The sequence below is a fragment of the Gavialis gangeticus genome, unplaced genomic scaffold (genome assembly GCF_001723915.1).
Source record: "Gavialis gangeticus isolate Ggan-Ray unplaced genomic scaffold, GavGan_comp1, whole genome shotgun sequence".
Classification (NCBI taxonomy): domain Eukaryota; kingdom Metazoa; phylum Chordata; order Crocodylia; family Gavialidae; genus Gavialis; species Gavialis gangeticus.
The window spans coordinates 61,210,709-61,226,020 of NW_017728995.1; the positions used below are offsets into that span (position 1 = coordinate 61,210,709).

General features: G+C 42.8%; 1 protein-coding gene across 2 annotated transcripts in view; it reads right to left on the reverse strand.

The window, feature by feature from the left end:
- Positions 1–788: 788 nt before the first annotated feature.
- Positions 789–15,312, reverse strand: part of ANKMY1 (ankyrin repeat and MYND domain containing 1) — a 79,245-nt gene continuing 64,721 nt past the window's right edge. For both annotated transcript variants that reach the window (XM_019503688.1, XM_019503689.1), the window contains 2 exons: positions 11,497–11,651; positions 789–5,124 (listed from right to left, as the gene is read on the reverse strand). In XM_019503688.1, the coding sequence (XP_019359233.1) occupies positions 4,841–5,124; positions 11,497–11,651 (439 nt within the window). In that variant the 3' untranslated portion in view covers positions 789–4,840. The remainder of the gene's footprint in view (positions 5,125–11,496; positions 11,652–15,312) is intronic.

Here is a 15,312-nt window from a genome sequence, read left to right on the forward strand (position 1 = left end):
AAAAAAAAAAAAAAAAAAAAAGAGGGAGAAAAAAGGTCTCGATTGTTTGTGATATCTGGCAGTGCTAGAGCCATTTTTTCTTTATTGGTCTTTTCTGAATGCTGGGCCCTTCTTTCCATACCTCATTTTTTTAATTTCATTATTTGCCATAAATAGGTTCTCTGGGGCCTGAAACAAGCCTTTGCAGATAGCCAGAATGGGGAAAAGGAAGAGTAATCCTCAGAGGGACGCCAGGTGATAGACTGCAGTGGAATATGCAATTTACCCGTTATTGTTATACAGCTCTAGCCGAGAACGCTATTTACCATGTTAACACCTAAAGCACAACAGAGGTTTAGAACAGTGCAACTTTTTACCGAAAAGATACTCTCAGCACTCAATGTGCTCTGTTCAGCGTCCGTCACGGTTTTCCCATGTACTTCATAAGCAGGCAGAGAGAGAATCTTTCACTCACTTCCTTTTGATGTAGGAGTTTTGACTAATTCTTTGTGTAGCAAGAAGGCTCAATACCTAGTCATTTGAAAGCAGGAGGCAGAAGTCCCATTCCTTAGAAGTACAACGGTAGTTTTCTTTATTACATCTCATAATAGTGAAATACCAATTCTCCTACATTAAAGTAAATGGGAGTGAGCTTTGAATTTTGCATGGTACCTGGAAAGCCATCAATAGCCTAATCTATAACTGCAACACAGTACCGTTCTGTGCAACACTGAGATGAAAGTATGCATGGTGACGTTCATCATTTGAAGAGTCGTTTCCACAGAAAACAGGCTGAATCCTTTTCTTTATTTACAAAGACAACAGTGACCTTTTACCAAAGGGATTGTTGGAAAGAGCTGTTTTGTGAAGCCTCACATATTGTAGTGGCACCCAAAGCAACTCAGTTACAGGAATTGGAGGCTGATGGGTTATTATGTGTTCACCCTTGGCAGTTGGGTTGCCCAGGTGAATCTGTTCTTTTAAGTAAATTCCTGCTTTTGTCCCACCACCTGCCCCACTGCATTGCTCAAGATAGAAAGCAAGCAGTCCAGGTGACTTACCTGCAGCCACACACCGAGTGTGTGGATCAACCAGGCTTGCTTCTAGACCTTCCAAACAGCACAGCCTCCTCTTAGCCAGTAATTTTCTGTAGCCTAGAATTTGATTGCCAGGAGTGGATTCAACAAATGGTTTGGTTTTTGTCAACAAATGATAGCAATATACATATGTGTCCGTAGGGGTGTCTGTGTTTGTAGAGCTGTGTGTTTTGGGTTCCCTAGCAAGCTTGTTTGATTCACAGATATAGTAAGCATCCTCTGGAGACATATCCCTAGCAAAGGTTGTTTTTTTTCTAGAAACACTGCAGTCCTAGTGACTCTTGGGAAATAGTGAACCCTATGTTTGGGCTCTGCTCTTACTTTTGTATACTTTTGTGTTTTTTCTTTCTGGGGGAGAGAAAACATTTCTTGTGTTTAAGCATACGTAGGTTTAGCAGACTTTCAGGCACTTCTTCTCTGTCTGTCATAGGGAGGGTGCGGGGGGAGGGAATGTGTGTTCATATTTAAGATTTGGTGAAAAAGCAGAATTTGACTTGTGCAGTCGCAGTTTATGGAATGTGCAGTGAACGTGAGAATCCAGCGTTGGAGATGGGACTGGGGGGAGAGATGCTGCAAGAAAGCAATTGGAGGAAAGTCATCATTCCCCTTGTCCATGCAGACTTCTTACATGTCATTGGACAATTTCCAGGGATACCCAACCCAGCTGGGGGCAAGGCCTGAGACTTGTGTTGATGCATCCTCAAACCTGGGCAGTCTTGGTCCAGTTTGGCGTGCCTCATTGTTCCAAACTGTACCTGCCTTTGCACAGCCAGTTGTAACTGTTATTTCATTCCTTTGTTGTATTCCCGTTAGTTCCATCATTTCTTAAAGCTGAACTTGATCTGATTTGGTAGGGAGGTTAAATCTAAAAGGAAGGTGAGCCTCCCTGGTATTGAATGTCGATTAAAGAAAAATGATGCTACTAAACCCATCAAAATCTATAGAGCAGCTTCCTACAAGTCATATATTTAAAATGAATGTATTTGCGAGTAGAACTATGGCACAATACATATTGCTTTACTGATCTAGTGCAGTGATTTTTAGCCTCTCCCTGCTCCCCCCCCCAAGTCTGCATTTAAACACACCTCATTATGTAAATTCCTCAGTGAGATTCTGAAGCATGGAAAAGGCTACATGCAAAAAAATGCAGCCAAATTCTGTATGCTCTTTAGAAAGAGGAGATTTTAAAATGATGCAGGAATGTGTTCCACGTTCAGCCTTGTTTTAGAAATGTCTTAGTCAGCTACTGCTATCCACAACAGAAAAGAAACTTAAAAGGGAAAATCTATCTCTGCGTCCTTTCCTCTCCTATGCAGTGCAAGTTTGCTGTCAGCCTGCTTGAGATCTGTAATTCACAGACAGTCCCTGGCCCTGTGGAAATCTCTTAAGTGCTGCATCCTATATTGAAGGAGTAGGACTTGCTTTGGATTTGTTGCTTTTGAAGAGAGATTGGGGGAGTGCAGGGGAAAGAAGATTTGCTTCTCTGGTATCAAGATAGCACTGTTTGGTGTTTGGATAAAAAAAATTCTTATTCCTTAAGGGATGTGAAGGCATTTAGTAATTCAGGAAAGAACATGCGTTACAGATGAGCACCCATGTCCCAGCAAATTGGAGAACCAGAAAAATGGAGTGATAGATTTGCAGTTGTCTCTGTCTTTAAGCCTGCTCTTTTGTGCCATAATTTGTATGTTTGAACTGAGGAGGGATTAAAGGCTTCAAGAATACAGCTATTTAGCATTTACAAATGACAAACAACCTATTGTTTTTTGGTGGGCTTGGTTAAGGGATAAGGTACAACAAAAATATCTAAAGGACACCTTTGCTTTAAAAATGCATTTCTGCAGGCATAAGATTTATTTCACTTATTGGCATAGCTGGCCAGTTATATATTTCTTTCTGTTACCAAGGTACTTGTAACTATCTTGCACTGTTTATCTAAAGTTGAAATATGTTCTTTGAATCCTTGTATAAATAAAAAGGCTGGAGACTTAAATTGATATTGGTGCCACCTCTTATAGGTGAGTTTTATTTCTTCTAGACAGTTTAAAAAAATGCAGATGCCAGATACCTGATGGCTGTAGAGCCTGAAATCTGTGGTTTGCTCACTGGGTTAACAGTATGATACAGACATTGGGAAGGTGAGCTCGCCACACAATCAGTCCAGTAGGATGTACAGGAACACCTCTAAGAGTTACTTCGACACACAGCATGCATAAAAAAAAAACATGCTAAAAAATATTTTGCAAGGGTTAGAGAGAGAGAAAGAGTCTTGAGATGTTGGGATGTAATAGTGTCAAGAACTTCCTACAGAAAAGGCGCCTAGATTAAATAGGGTCACAACCACTGATTAACAGTTTAGAATGCAAAGTATAGTGTTAATAATTCACTACTACATTCTTACCACTTCTTACAAAGTAAACTCAAAGCAAGAGAGCATTCAATCCCACTAGACTGAGTATGGATTATTTATCTCAGGAAGACAGTCTCCCATAAAATAAAATGACATTGGACTAGACCTTGTGTTTCTATCCACACACAATATTCATTTCCAGAAATGAGTGAACACAGCTGCACATGTTACATGTAAAGAGAAAAGAAACTGAGTTAATGCCACAGTTTTTTAACTAGGTATCCCCAGGAACACACAAGACTGAGAGCAACGAGCACAATCTTTCTGCAAAGTTTATTTATTTATAAGTATCAATTTTGCAGTTAGAGCTATTCAGACCCTACACACACTGTTCTACACAGATGCATAGCTATAAATACGGGTGATCATATACAAATTAGTCATTTCCTTTCAATATCCTATTTATAATAACTGCCTAGTAACTGTGTATCTGTATGTCTTTTGTAATAAAGAGAGGAAAGCTATTTTAAAACATTTGTAAACAGCACAAATTTAGCTCAGCGCCTAAAACAGGCAGGATCTGCTTTTCAGAATTGCTGAGCACCTGGACCTCCACACATTGGATACAACAGAAGCGGCCTGTACACAGCACCACATAAAGGCACGTTAAAGAGAAATGGCCTGATTTCTGCTCTCAAACAAGGGTTGGCCACCATCTGCAATTATCACTGAATTTTGCTCCCATTAAAGTCAACAGCAAAAATCCCACTGACTTAAAAGTAAGGTGGGGACTGAACCTTATACCTTACCTTCTTTCAAGATGCATTTCCTCAGCACTTTCCGTAAAAAAGGACTGTCCTGTACTTCAGCAGTACTGAATAAGATGTAGCAGGTGAGAACATTTGAGATGTTTGATTCAGGACATCAACTTCTCCTTCTCTGGACATGGATGTGTGCGTGTCCCCTTCAGTGGTTTCAATTAAAAATATTTTTAAGAATAAGTCATCTTTCAGTGGTTTGGTTAATCGACTAACAGCATCAGTGTAAAGTAGTGTAACTTTTTAACCAAGTAACTATTTAACCTCAAGTGGAAATGAAGGTTAGACAAAGAGCAATTTTCCCAGTCTGTGTGAAATATTGTCAGGCCATTCCAGGGGCATGAATATCTTTACAAACTCTGACCACGAATGTTACTCATGTTGAACCTGCAGCTGTATATTTATGTGCCTAACTGGAGAAGGAGCCAAACGTAAGTATGTAAATAAACCCAGAGAAGACTCTTAGGCCATGCAGACAGTTATCTAAGTTCTCATCATAATTGTATTATTAGTGTCCTACTACTGATAAAGGCAAGTAATGCAAACTCAAATTACTCAATACACTTTTTCTTTTGTTTTGTTTTTCTCAAGTAGGATTAATTGTAACTATAATTCCCAGTATAAGGTAGATCGGGCCAGGCACTGGCCTCTTCATGCTCTCGACCCAGTCTTGGTTTCCTGTCACCCTTTTTGTAGACCTCTATTCCGCCTTTCCTTTCTCTTCCTTTTCTTCCACCTTTCTTCTCTCTGCCTTCTCTTCTGTCTTTCATCTTTGATCCATCTCTCTCCTCTCTTCCACCTTTCCCTTCTCTTCCTTTTCTGCCAGCCGGACTCTGGTTGTCTTTTGAAATACCTGACTTAGTTTTACTCTGATGTCTGTCTGTAAAAATGAAAAAAAGAATTTGCGTCTTAGTAAGTGCTTCGTTTCCTGGAACAGTGAACTGTACAGAAGTACAAGATGGTAGAAGTATTGAACCTTGAATCAGTTTGGCAAGTGAGAGGTAAGTGGTATATAACTTTCTGAAGGAATGAGGGCAGTTGGGTGATGGCATTCAATAGCAATTGCTCCTTTGCACTTCATGCCTTATCAAATGTAATAAAACATAATGGCAAGAACAGAAGCATGCCTAATAAAGCACATCACTTTCAGTGTGAGAGCAGCAGGAGATCCCAGGTTTGAAAAGGTATCAGCCCAAAAGAAGCTGAAGAGGGACAGATATGCAAAAAGACAACCGAACAGATGGAGCTTCACTTCAGAAGACTGCAGATCTCCTCCAAAGCCCAGTTGCTAGAGCAAAGCATTCAGCTTTCTCTCTTTGACAGCTGAAGCAGGCTTGGGTACAGTATCCAAGCATATGTCCTGGCTTTTATCTATGATGCTTTCAAAATATGTGACTTGAGCCAGTGCTTTGTAAACCAATCCTTTGTTGAGGCACTTTTCTATATTATTATCTAAGTCTGTGTCACTGGAGGGAAAGAAATCCTTTTGTTCTAGTCCTAAATATCTCAACAGTACAGCCCATATGCAAGGGAATGAGTCAAACAGTATACAGCTGGCACTTCAAAAAAGAGCAAATATGTTGAAAAAGGAATGTGGCCACTAGCTCCTTCTCCTGGCTTTATAAAAGTTTCCACTAATATGATCATATTTTCCTATACAATGTAAAACCAGGATGGGACCCCTGTTGCATGGGAAGTTTCTAGAACCCATATTCTACTAATCATGGGAGAATACATGGTACATGATCACCATTTAAAGAAAGGTAGTACTCTAATTTTCCTTTTCTCGTGTGTCTCATAATAAGTCAATGTATCTACATTCAAATATCTTAGAAGGCACTTTGGGACTGCCCTTGAAGTCTGCTTTCTCTTATTTTTCTTGATTACAAGTGACAAAGAAATGGTTTTTCCAGTTTGAGGGGTCTTCCAGGGGTTGAGTTGTGTTATTCAGTTTAGGGAGATTGAGTCAAGGTTACTTCTGGGATTTTGTTAATCTGACTTACTGCTTTTTATTTTGGGCTGCACCAACCAGCCTGTTCTGAATACACAAGAGCATAAAGGACACCAATAATATACTATTCAATTAATAAAAAACACACACACAATCAATCATCTGGGTATTGATAGGTGGAATTCACATTACGGTACATATAGCTGAGAATTCAAAAGGTAAGAGCTTTTTACTTTCCTTCATTTAAAAGTAGATATAGAAACACCTGTCTCTCTACAGCAATTTCTCTCCGAGTGACAATTAATGTTTCTGGGATACTGGTGATGCTGGGGCCTTTGCTTAGAAAATCTTCATAGCTTTCTTTTTATGAAATAAACTTCAGTTAATTAGGGAAAAAAACTTCTGACAGCAAACACCTTAGTAATCAATGCTGTAAAATAAACACTGAAAAATTCCTATAGATTCTCATGGTTTAAAATGTTGCATCACACTGTTCTTGACAATAAATGGAGTCCCACTAAGACAGTCATTGGAAAGGAGACAGAAGGCCAAAATAAACAAGAATATATATTTTTTGCAGTAAAGGATGTTAACAGTTGCAACTGACTGACCCTCCCCCTCAGAACATAAGCTGACTTGCTCAGAATCTGTTATTGCTGAATCCTCTATAGCAGCAATAAAACAAGGTGCAAAGACACTTCAGAATGATCAGTGATAAGAGTAAACTGCAAATGCTTAAAGGGACCAAAGAGGTCTGCCAAACTATACTTTTTAGTTTTAAAAAGTTGCTAGCAGCCATAAATACAACCAAACACCACAAAATTTATTTTAATTAAGCCCTGGTAACAAAAATAACTTTCTATGTTCACTACTATATTTGTATTTGGATAAATGTTTTTACATAAACTGTGTACAGGGAATAGACAGATTTGCAAATACAAACGTGAGTTTTAAATGATCAAAGGGGAACATTTTTGTCTTTAACCAAAGACTTTTTGAAAGTTAAAAGAGCACATCAACTTTTCACTGATCACCTCTCACACTGATGTGCATCTAATTTGGTCTGCCTCTTCAGTTAAGGAAAACACCATTAAATGAGTCAGTATGTTCAGTGTAGAACTGTGAAATGTATTCAACAGTTACACTCCCTTCTCTGGAACGCACTGATCTACATCGTGCAGGTCCTGTTTTATAAATAACCATTTGTAGGAGGATATCCCCATGCTTCTGTGATGAATGCCTCCTTCCTCAGAAGGACTGCCATCATGGTATCGCAGGATGTTTAGAGATAACTAGGTGCCCGTTCTCTGCATCTGTCAGAACAGATTAAAAGTATGCGTCCTGGTTGGCTCTGCTGCCTGATTTGGTTGTGAAATGTGGATCTTTTCATCTCTAAATCATCACTGCAAATGTAGCCAAGTTGGAAGACAAGTAACCATCACCAACATCTAAAAGCTAGCCACTAACCATTATTCAATGAGTTAGCTACCCTTTCATAACCCATGTCTGCAACTGGCACAACTAGAACTTATTTTAATGGCAATCTCACTTCTGGGTAGAAGATCAAAAATGGAATGAGCTCAGAGACAATATATTGCCTGCTGGAATTTCTTTAGCTGGAACTGGCAGTTCTAGGCTACCTCCGTGAGTGAGCAGAGCTCTGCAGTTTCCAGGACTATTACCCCTTTAGCTCTTTCCATGGAGGCATTACATCACTAACATTTAAGAAAGAAACAATGACTTGCATATGCTTGGTCTCTCATCAACAAACTCATTTAAAAGGTTTCTGGCAAAACCCAGATTCCCACTATGCAACTGACAAGTGCCACTTACTTCAGGAAGTCTGGCAACTACAATTTGTCAAAGAAACGATTTCCAAAAAAGGTGTGGCTCCATGGACTTTTTTTTGTCCTCAGCTACACATAAAAAATCACACCAAGTGTGCGGGTAGCCATTATTTTCTCATAGTCATCTGCTATACTGTATTCCAGAAAGTCTGTAATATTTTGACATTCATGAGCTACCTTTTTTGTCATAGTCTGAGGTCTGTTCCTGCTATATTCAGTTTTTGTAGTCAGCCGCCTTACACCAATCTCTGCTGGAATCAAACCAGTGGCTAAAGCCTTTGACTGCAGTATGCCATGCATACATATATTTACACTCCCTTGACAGTTTGTCTCTGATGATCCCCCTTAACTTGCCATTTTTCATCAATTTCAAATGTTTGGCATTTAACTGTTTTGTTGTCATAAATGAAGGGCTTCTAGCTCCCTGAATAACAGATGGGTCAGACTGTTCCCAGGGGATGAGATGGGTGATGTCAAATTACACAAAGGATGTCAGTTCTAGACAGGCACAAGAGCTTGTTCAACTACACATCAAATGCCAAAGTCACTGAGTTGTCACAAGGGGGAAAGATCCAAAGAATATTAACAGCAGACTGTGCTGCTTCTGGGCTTGCTCTCTGCTGACCTGATTTTGAAGTTTGGTTATAATCAGAGATAATAACAATTCTATTCTAGGATTCTGGAGAAAATTACCTTTTCCAAACCTACTCTCCAGAATCCTAGAATATAATCAGAAGTAATAAAAATTCTAACCAAAACAAACCAAATTTCAAAATCAGGTTGCAGATTTCAGACTCAGCCATACACTATTGGTGTTTATAAAGCAGCAATCCTAAACTGTCCCCAACTCCCTCAAGCACAGCTAAGCACTGCAGGTACAGCATAATGGTGAATCCACTCTCAGTTGTGCATCTCTGTTCTCTTGCATCCCACTTTTACTCTTGCACTGCATTTGGATCACATGGCAGCCACATGGGTGAAGAAGTTCAATGGGAGACATTCTGTTTCAGTCATGGCTTTTTAGTTGCTGCTTTTTTACTTACTATGTGTTTGTGGGGGAAAAAAGAGTTAATTTGCATGAAGTCCTCACTACAGGCAACCCCCGCTTAGTACTCTCAACAGGTTCCGGAAAACCGAGCATTAAGCAGAATAATGTTAAGCAAAATCCATTTTCCCATTATGATGCCCATGAGTGTTATAACAAAACTCACTGAGTGCAAAGTGGAATTGGGTATCAATGTAAAATGAGTGTTATAGCAAAATAGTGCTAAGCAAAACAACGTTAAGCAGAGGTTACTGGTACTTTGGTGCAGCTAAGGTCCTTCCTGCTGCCTTTGCCTACATTGGACTACTATACCTACCTGGCCATACCATTTATGCAGAGGAACCAAATAAACCTGCCATGTTTCAGCAAGGTCAGCATCATGCTGTTTGGCAAAGAACTCAGTTTTACTGTAGTCAAAATCCTGCTGGGGTTACTGTATAGTAGCTTTTTGGTGAATTCATTCTAATTGTTTTCCAGCAAACACCTGCCATTTTATTTGACAGAGGTTTTTATTGCCATCAAGTGGTACTGGATGTGCACTGCAACTATAATTCTTTCCAGTATCTCCCTTTCCTTAAACCAGGGATTTTCACATGATAGCCTTTGAAGGGTGCTTCTGGGAGAGAGGAAGTAAGTTAGATAAGTACAGGCTCCAGTGTGTAGATAAGTGCAGAACTTCCCTTCCAGCCACTTCCTTCTCCTCCCCAGTCACTGCAGTATAGGCTCTTCCCTGCTGGTTGCTCCTCCTCTTTCCCAACCCCACTTCAAGCAGGTGAGCACTAAAATAAATTAGTTTTTTAAATGGGGGGAGGGGTGCTCAATTCATAAAAGTTAGAGGGCTGCCCAAGTCTGAAGGTTGAGAACCAGTGCCTTAAAATTTCTCTTCCATCCCATATGTGTTAAGGAGAAGTAGTAACAATATGGCATTCAATATAAAGGCTGTACTGCCACATGTTTCTAAAGCAGCGGTCTTCAACCTTTTTAAGTAAGAGATCACCTCTGGCATTTAAAGCCAACCCAAGATCTACTGTGTGTTGCTCCCACCTTCCTCCCCTGCCCAGCAGATAAGTCTGTGGGGTGGGAAGGGGGAAAGGTGCAAATTGAGGCAGAGGGAGAAAAAAAAATGATGTGGGGGCATGCCTCCCCAGCAGGTAAGTCCCATCCGGCTGGGGCGCCACTCAACTTACCCCTGGTCCTGCCTGTACGGCACTGTCCCTCACTGTGGGGGCCTTGATCTAGCCCCTGCCCCTTCCCTCCCCCAAGGACTGACCTGCTGGGCTGGGGCACGTGTGCATGCACTTGGGCACTCAGCCCCCCCACCCCAGCCTCAGATCGACTCCAAGAGGCTCCAAGATCTACCAATGGACTGAGATCCACTGGTTGGTGACCGCTGTTCTAAAGCATTTACAAAACACACATGTACCTCATATATAGCATGGACTCACAGAAACAAGCCTACAGCCAATGAAATGCAGCTGCCACCTCTACAATGAAAAGCCCGTAGCAATGCAGCAGCAGTTTAGGACAGCCAAGGAAGAAAAGCACAGTGTCTTGTTCAACTGAAAAGGAACATTTAACCACAAGCAATCCAAACATATTTAAAGCTTACATACTGGCAAGCTTGCAACTTGGATAATTGTCTCTTGTTCAAATTGCCCAAGGTCCTTAAAAGAAGCATGCATGTTTTTGGTTTCATTCATCTAACCCAAGCTGAAGGTCCATATTTAATATGGACCTCAAGGGAAGATATAGCTCATCCATAAAATGACAACTCTGTTATATATTTGTGATTTCACGGTTCAGAGATTTCTCATTCACTCAAGCACATGCACATCTAACGTAGCTTACTGCTCGTCGTCTGATGTGTAGAATTTTTCATGTTGTGGAGTCTAGTTGTTTTCATTTTTAGATTACAAATTTACAAATTACAAGGGTTTCCAAGAGACATATGGTACTTATAATTCCCTGAACCAAAGAAGGGAACTTTGGAGGACAGACTTATTTTCTCCACAGTGTATAAGGGCGAGTAAAACGTTTTCAGAGCTGAATGCTCCAATCCACATAACCTGGTTAGTTAGCTTGACTGGGGGGGGGATGGAGGCTTTGGCAGAGATGACTATAATGTAGGTGTTTTCTTCAGCACATCAGCTTTAAAAAGTCTCCTATGTTGCAATCAGTGATACTGCCATAATACCAAATAACCCGCCTCTAACAGGTTTAAGAGAAACTGTGCCTATTCAAGGTCAGTTGATGCTTTAAGTCTAATGTTATGGATTTAAACTTTTTTTAGTTTCTACTGTACAGTTCACTTTGCTATTAAATATAGGCTATTCACTCAAGCAATATATTTCAGCATTCACATATCATTCCTCCTTGCTTTCCTGCACCATGGACATCTGTCAAACCTACCTGTAGCTCCTAAGCACTCTCGCCTATGACGTTCATTCCACGATTTTACTTTGCAAGACTTGCTGCAAGTGAAGATTTCAAAACAGCGAATGCAAGGCATGAGTCGGACCCCTACAGACCGTCCACACTGGTAACAGTATTTAAAAAAGGGACACCTACAAAAGAAACAGTTGTAAGAAAGGACAGCAGAGAGTTTAAGTCAAGCTATCCTGCAAAGTTACAGGCAATGTAGCAAAAGAAAGCAAAGCTCCTTGCACCACAGATATTAAAAGCTGCAGTACCCCCACAAGAAGAGTGAGATAGAGCAGTTTATCAAAGGAGTCCCCTGTTATGCAGCAGCACTCAAGCCTAGCAGTTAGTCCGGGAACATGAAGTGTCCTAGAAGACAACAAACCCAAGATCTCTGCCACTCGCTCCATTTGTTTAATGTATTGTGCACACCAGCCAGCTCCCTACACTGGTTTCCCTCTCCCATGCATCAGCATCTTTGCAAAGGCAAATGTGACAACAGATTAATTTGTTCATTTTTAATAACCTAATCCAAGAATTGCAGAGCTCAGTCAGACCTCAAAAGTTTTGGCAGGCAAAGGAAAACAACTGCAGCCACTTTTACAGTGCAAAACAACCACTCTGGGGACAGGAATCCTAGGAAAATGGAGCTGAGTAGACTATTAACAGGTGGGTCTTCCATTTCATTGTGGTACTGGCTTCTTTCCAAGAAAGCATTCATATGCAGCTGCCAATCCATTATGATCCCTAGCTCCCTTAGTACAGTCCAGCTCGCCAGACTCCATTTTGTCACAGTGTGTTCCTTCCAATGTGTAGCACTACCTGACAAAGCTAAACTGAGGTTTGAACCCACATCCCCTGAGGTCTCAGGCAATAAGAATAACCATTGGGCTCTAAGCTGCAGTTTTCTACCGATGCTGTTCAGGATAAGCATGATGCAGGAAAGATAGAAAGGTTTCCCCCAAGACAGGCAACTGCTCTTATTTGTCAAGCTACAGGCTGCAAAGAACTCTGTCACACCAGCTGTGCAGTTAATGTATGACCCTAGGATAGAAGACGTGCGTACAAATTTAACTGTTGGCACCTGATGCCCAGGTCTGTGCCGAGTAAGAGAGCCACTCTTTAGTAATGCCTTAACTCCCTTTCAATAAATGTAACACAATTAGGGCAAATATGCCACCCCACATTAGCCAAGAGGTTGTTAGTGCATCCGTCTGCAACAGGTAAAGAGTTAGGTTCACATGTCTTCTGCTGTCTGACTTGCAACAGGGAAGGAACCAAGCCTTTTACTTATTGTGCTCCAGTGCAGCAATCCCAAGAGTCATTCAGTCTGTTTTAGGTGCACAAGTGCATTCTTTCCAGAAACAGTCCTCCAGGCTACTTGGTTTGTCTTTAACAGTTTAAGGATGATATTGGCTGCAATGTGATCACCTAACATCTTTGCCAAAGATGGCTTTGGTTTTACAGCATTTCTGGTAATGGAGCACTGACTTCATTAATATCTTAGTTGAATGTCAACTCCATTAATATACTCAATATTGTCAACAGGACTACAGAGCTAAAAAAAAAGATCCAAGAACTTCCCCGCACCGTTAATGTACACAGCAGCGTACAGCAGCTCTTGGAGAATGCGGGTAACTTACAACTCGGACAACGTTACGGATTCGATATAGGAAAAGAATAATTTTGGCTTCTATTTTCCATCCCCTGCATTTCTGTGGCTCAGAGAAAACTCATTACTACAGGCTCAGAGCCAGGCTTTGCCTACTTCCTCCTGTTCTCTTCAACATTTGTTCATTTCTAATTACCAAACCTGAGACTTGTGGAGCTTAGTCTCCATGCTTAATACCAGTGTATTGAGCCCGTTTCCTGCCATAGACGAGCTTCTGTTTCAAGTTTTAAAAAAAAAGAACATTATGAGAAGTCAGACAAGAAGGGGAATCCTTAGTTCTATAAATACAATTCAGGCCTACAGCAAAACTATTAAACAGAGTAAACACACATACATTTGCTTGCGTGTGTGAATTCCTAGTCTCCCACTGCATCCTGGTCTTTAATTATGGGCCACGGTACCTAAGCACTTATGCTGAATTGGCATGCAAATAAGATAATTGTTGTGCAATTAGCCACATGATTTATGCACATAATTGGTCTGAGAAATCTAGCCCTTTATTTTTAGTTCGGGTGTCTCAGTCTCAAATTCTTGGCTCCTTTCCAGAAGACTTGTTATACCTACAGAGTGGCACCCTGTCATGACCAGGGATCCGCGTTTTCTGTTTCCCATGGAAAAACGGAAGGGGGGGGGGGGGGGGGGGGGGGGGGGGGGGGGGGGGGGGGGGGGGGGGGGGGGGGGGGGGGGGGGGGGAGAGGATTTCCTCCTTTACCTGAGGGAAATGCAGATTATTCCTTCTAATGAAGAAACCCCCAGACTTGGCAGTTTTGCAAGGAGCATTCTGCAGGCAGCACAGTTCCAGCCTGCAGGGAGCTGGGAGGGAGCAGGAGGGTAGTGAGGCAGGGGGTGCCATGTGCATGTATATGCACATGGCCGCCAGGCAGCCTGGAGAGCAGCTCTAGCAGGTAAATTGGGATGGGGGTGGGGGGATTGAGGCCCCCATAGGGAGAAAGGAAGGGAGTTGGGCAGGGCTGGGGCTGCTGTCCAGCCAGGCAGCGTGAGGCTTGGGGCCAGAATGTGTGGCCACAAGGCCCTGGCAGGGAGTGGGATGGGGCTGCAGGGAGCTCATCCAGGGGGCGGGAGATGGGGACGGCTCCCAACCACTGTGTGCACTCCCACGGGGCTATGGGTGCACATGCCCCTCAGATCTGTGTGCAAGGCAGGGCCAGGTGCAGGCTGTCTACTGCACGTATGGGCTCCCCGCCCCACTGCCCACCCCTAGGGCCTCTGCAGCCTGGCAGGTGCGACCCAGTGTGGCAGGGCAGAGTGGGACTGGATGGGGAAGCTCCTGGCTGCTGTGAGCTCCACGCTGCCTTGGCGAGGCATCCCCTGCCCATGCAGCTGCAGTGGGGGTAGTGGTGTGGGGTTGTGTCCCTTTCTGCTGCCACATGGTCAGGGGATGCCTCGCCAGGGCAGTGCGGAGCTCGGAGCAGCAAGAAGCTTCCCCACATGGCCCTGCTCTGCCCTGCCACACCAAGTCGGACCCGCTGGGCAGATGAGACCCAAGGGGAGGGCAGGGAGCCCAAGCCCACACTGGGCAGCTCTGCACACAGATTTGGGGGGCACAGGTCCCCTTTGCCCCCCTGAGTGTGCACAGCAGTGGGGAGCCAGCCCCCACACTCCCGCGTGCAGAAGGCTGGCAGCAGGCAGCAGGGGTGGGGAGCCGGGCTCGCACTCCACTCCGCTGCACCAGCTGCTGCCTCCCGCAAGCGGCAGCCAGGGCTCAGTGCTGCTGCAGGGGCACGGGGCTGCGGATGTGGGTCCCTGGCCCCATAGCCCTGGCAGCTGGGGCCCCTCCATAGAGCTGAGGGAGCAGAGGGCTATGGGGGGGAGTGGGGGATACGGGCAGGGCCAGAGGTCTGTGGATTGGGAGTGAGGGGCCTGGACCTCCATTCTGTGAGCTAAGGGGGCAGGGGGAGCTCCAATTTTCCATGTTAAAACAACGAAAATCAAATACCAAAATGCACAGGTATTTAGAATTTATTTTATTATAGTGATTGAAGCACTGGTAAAGCTTCCAAATTGCTTTAAAATTGTAAATATATGAAAACATTGTGTTCAACTGATACCTATATAGATAGATAGATAGATAGATAGATAGATAGATAGATAGATAGAGGCCTTTCATTTTAATA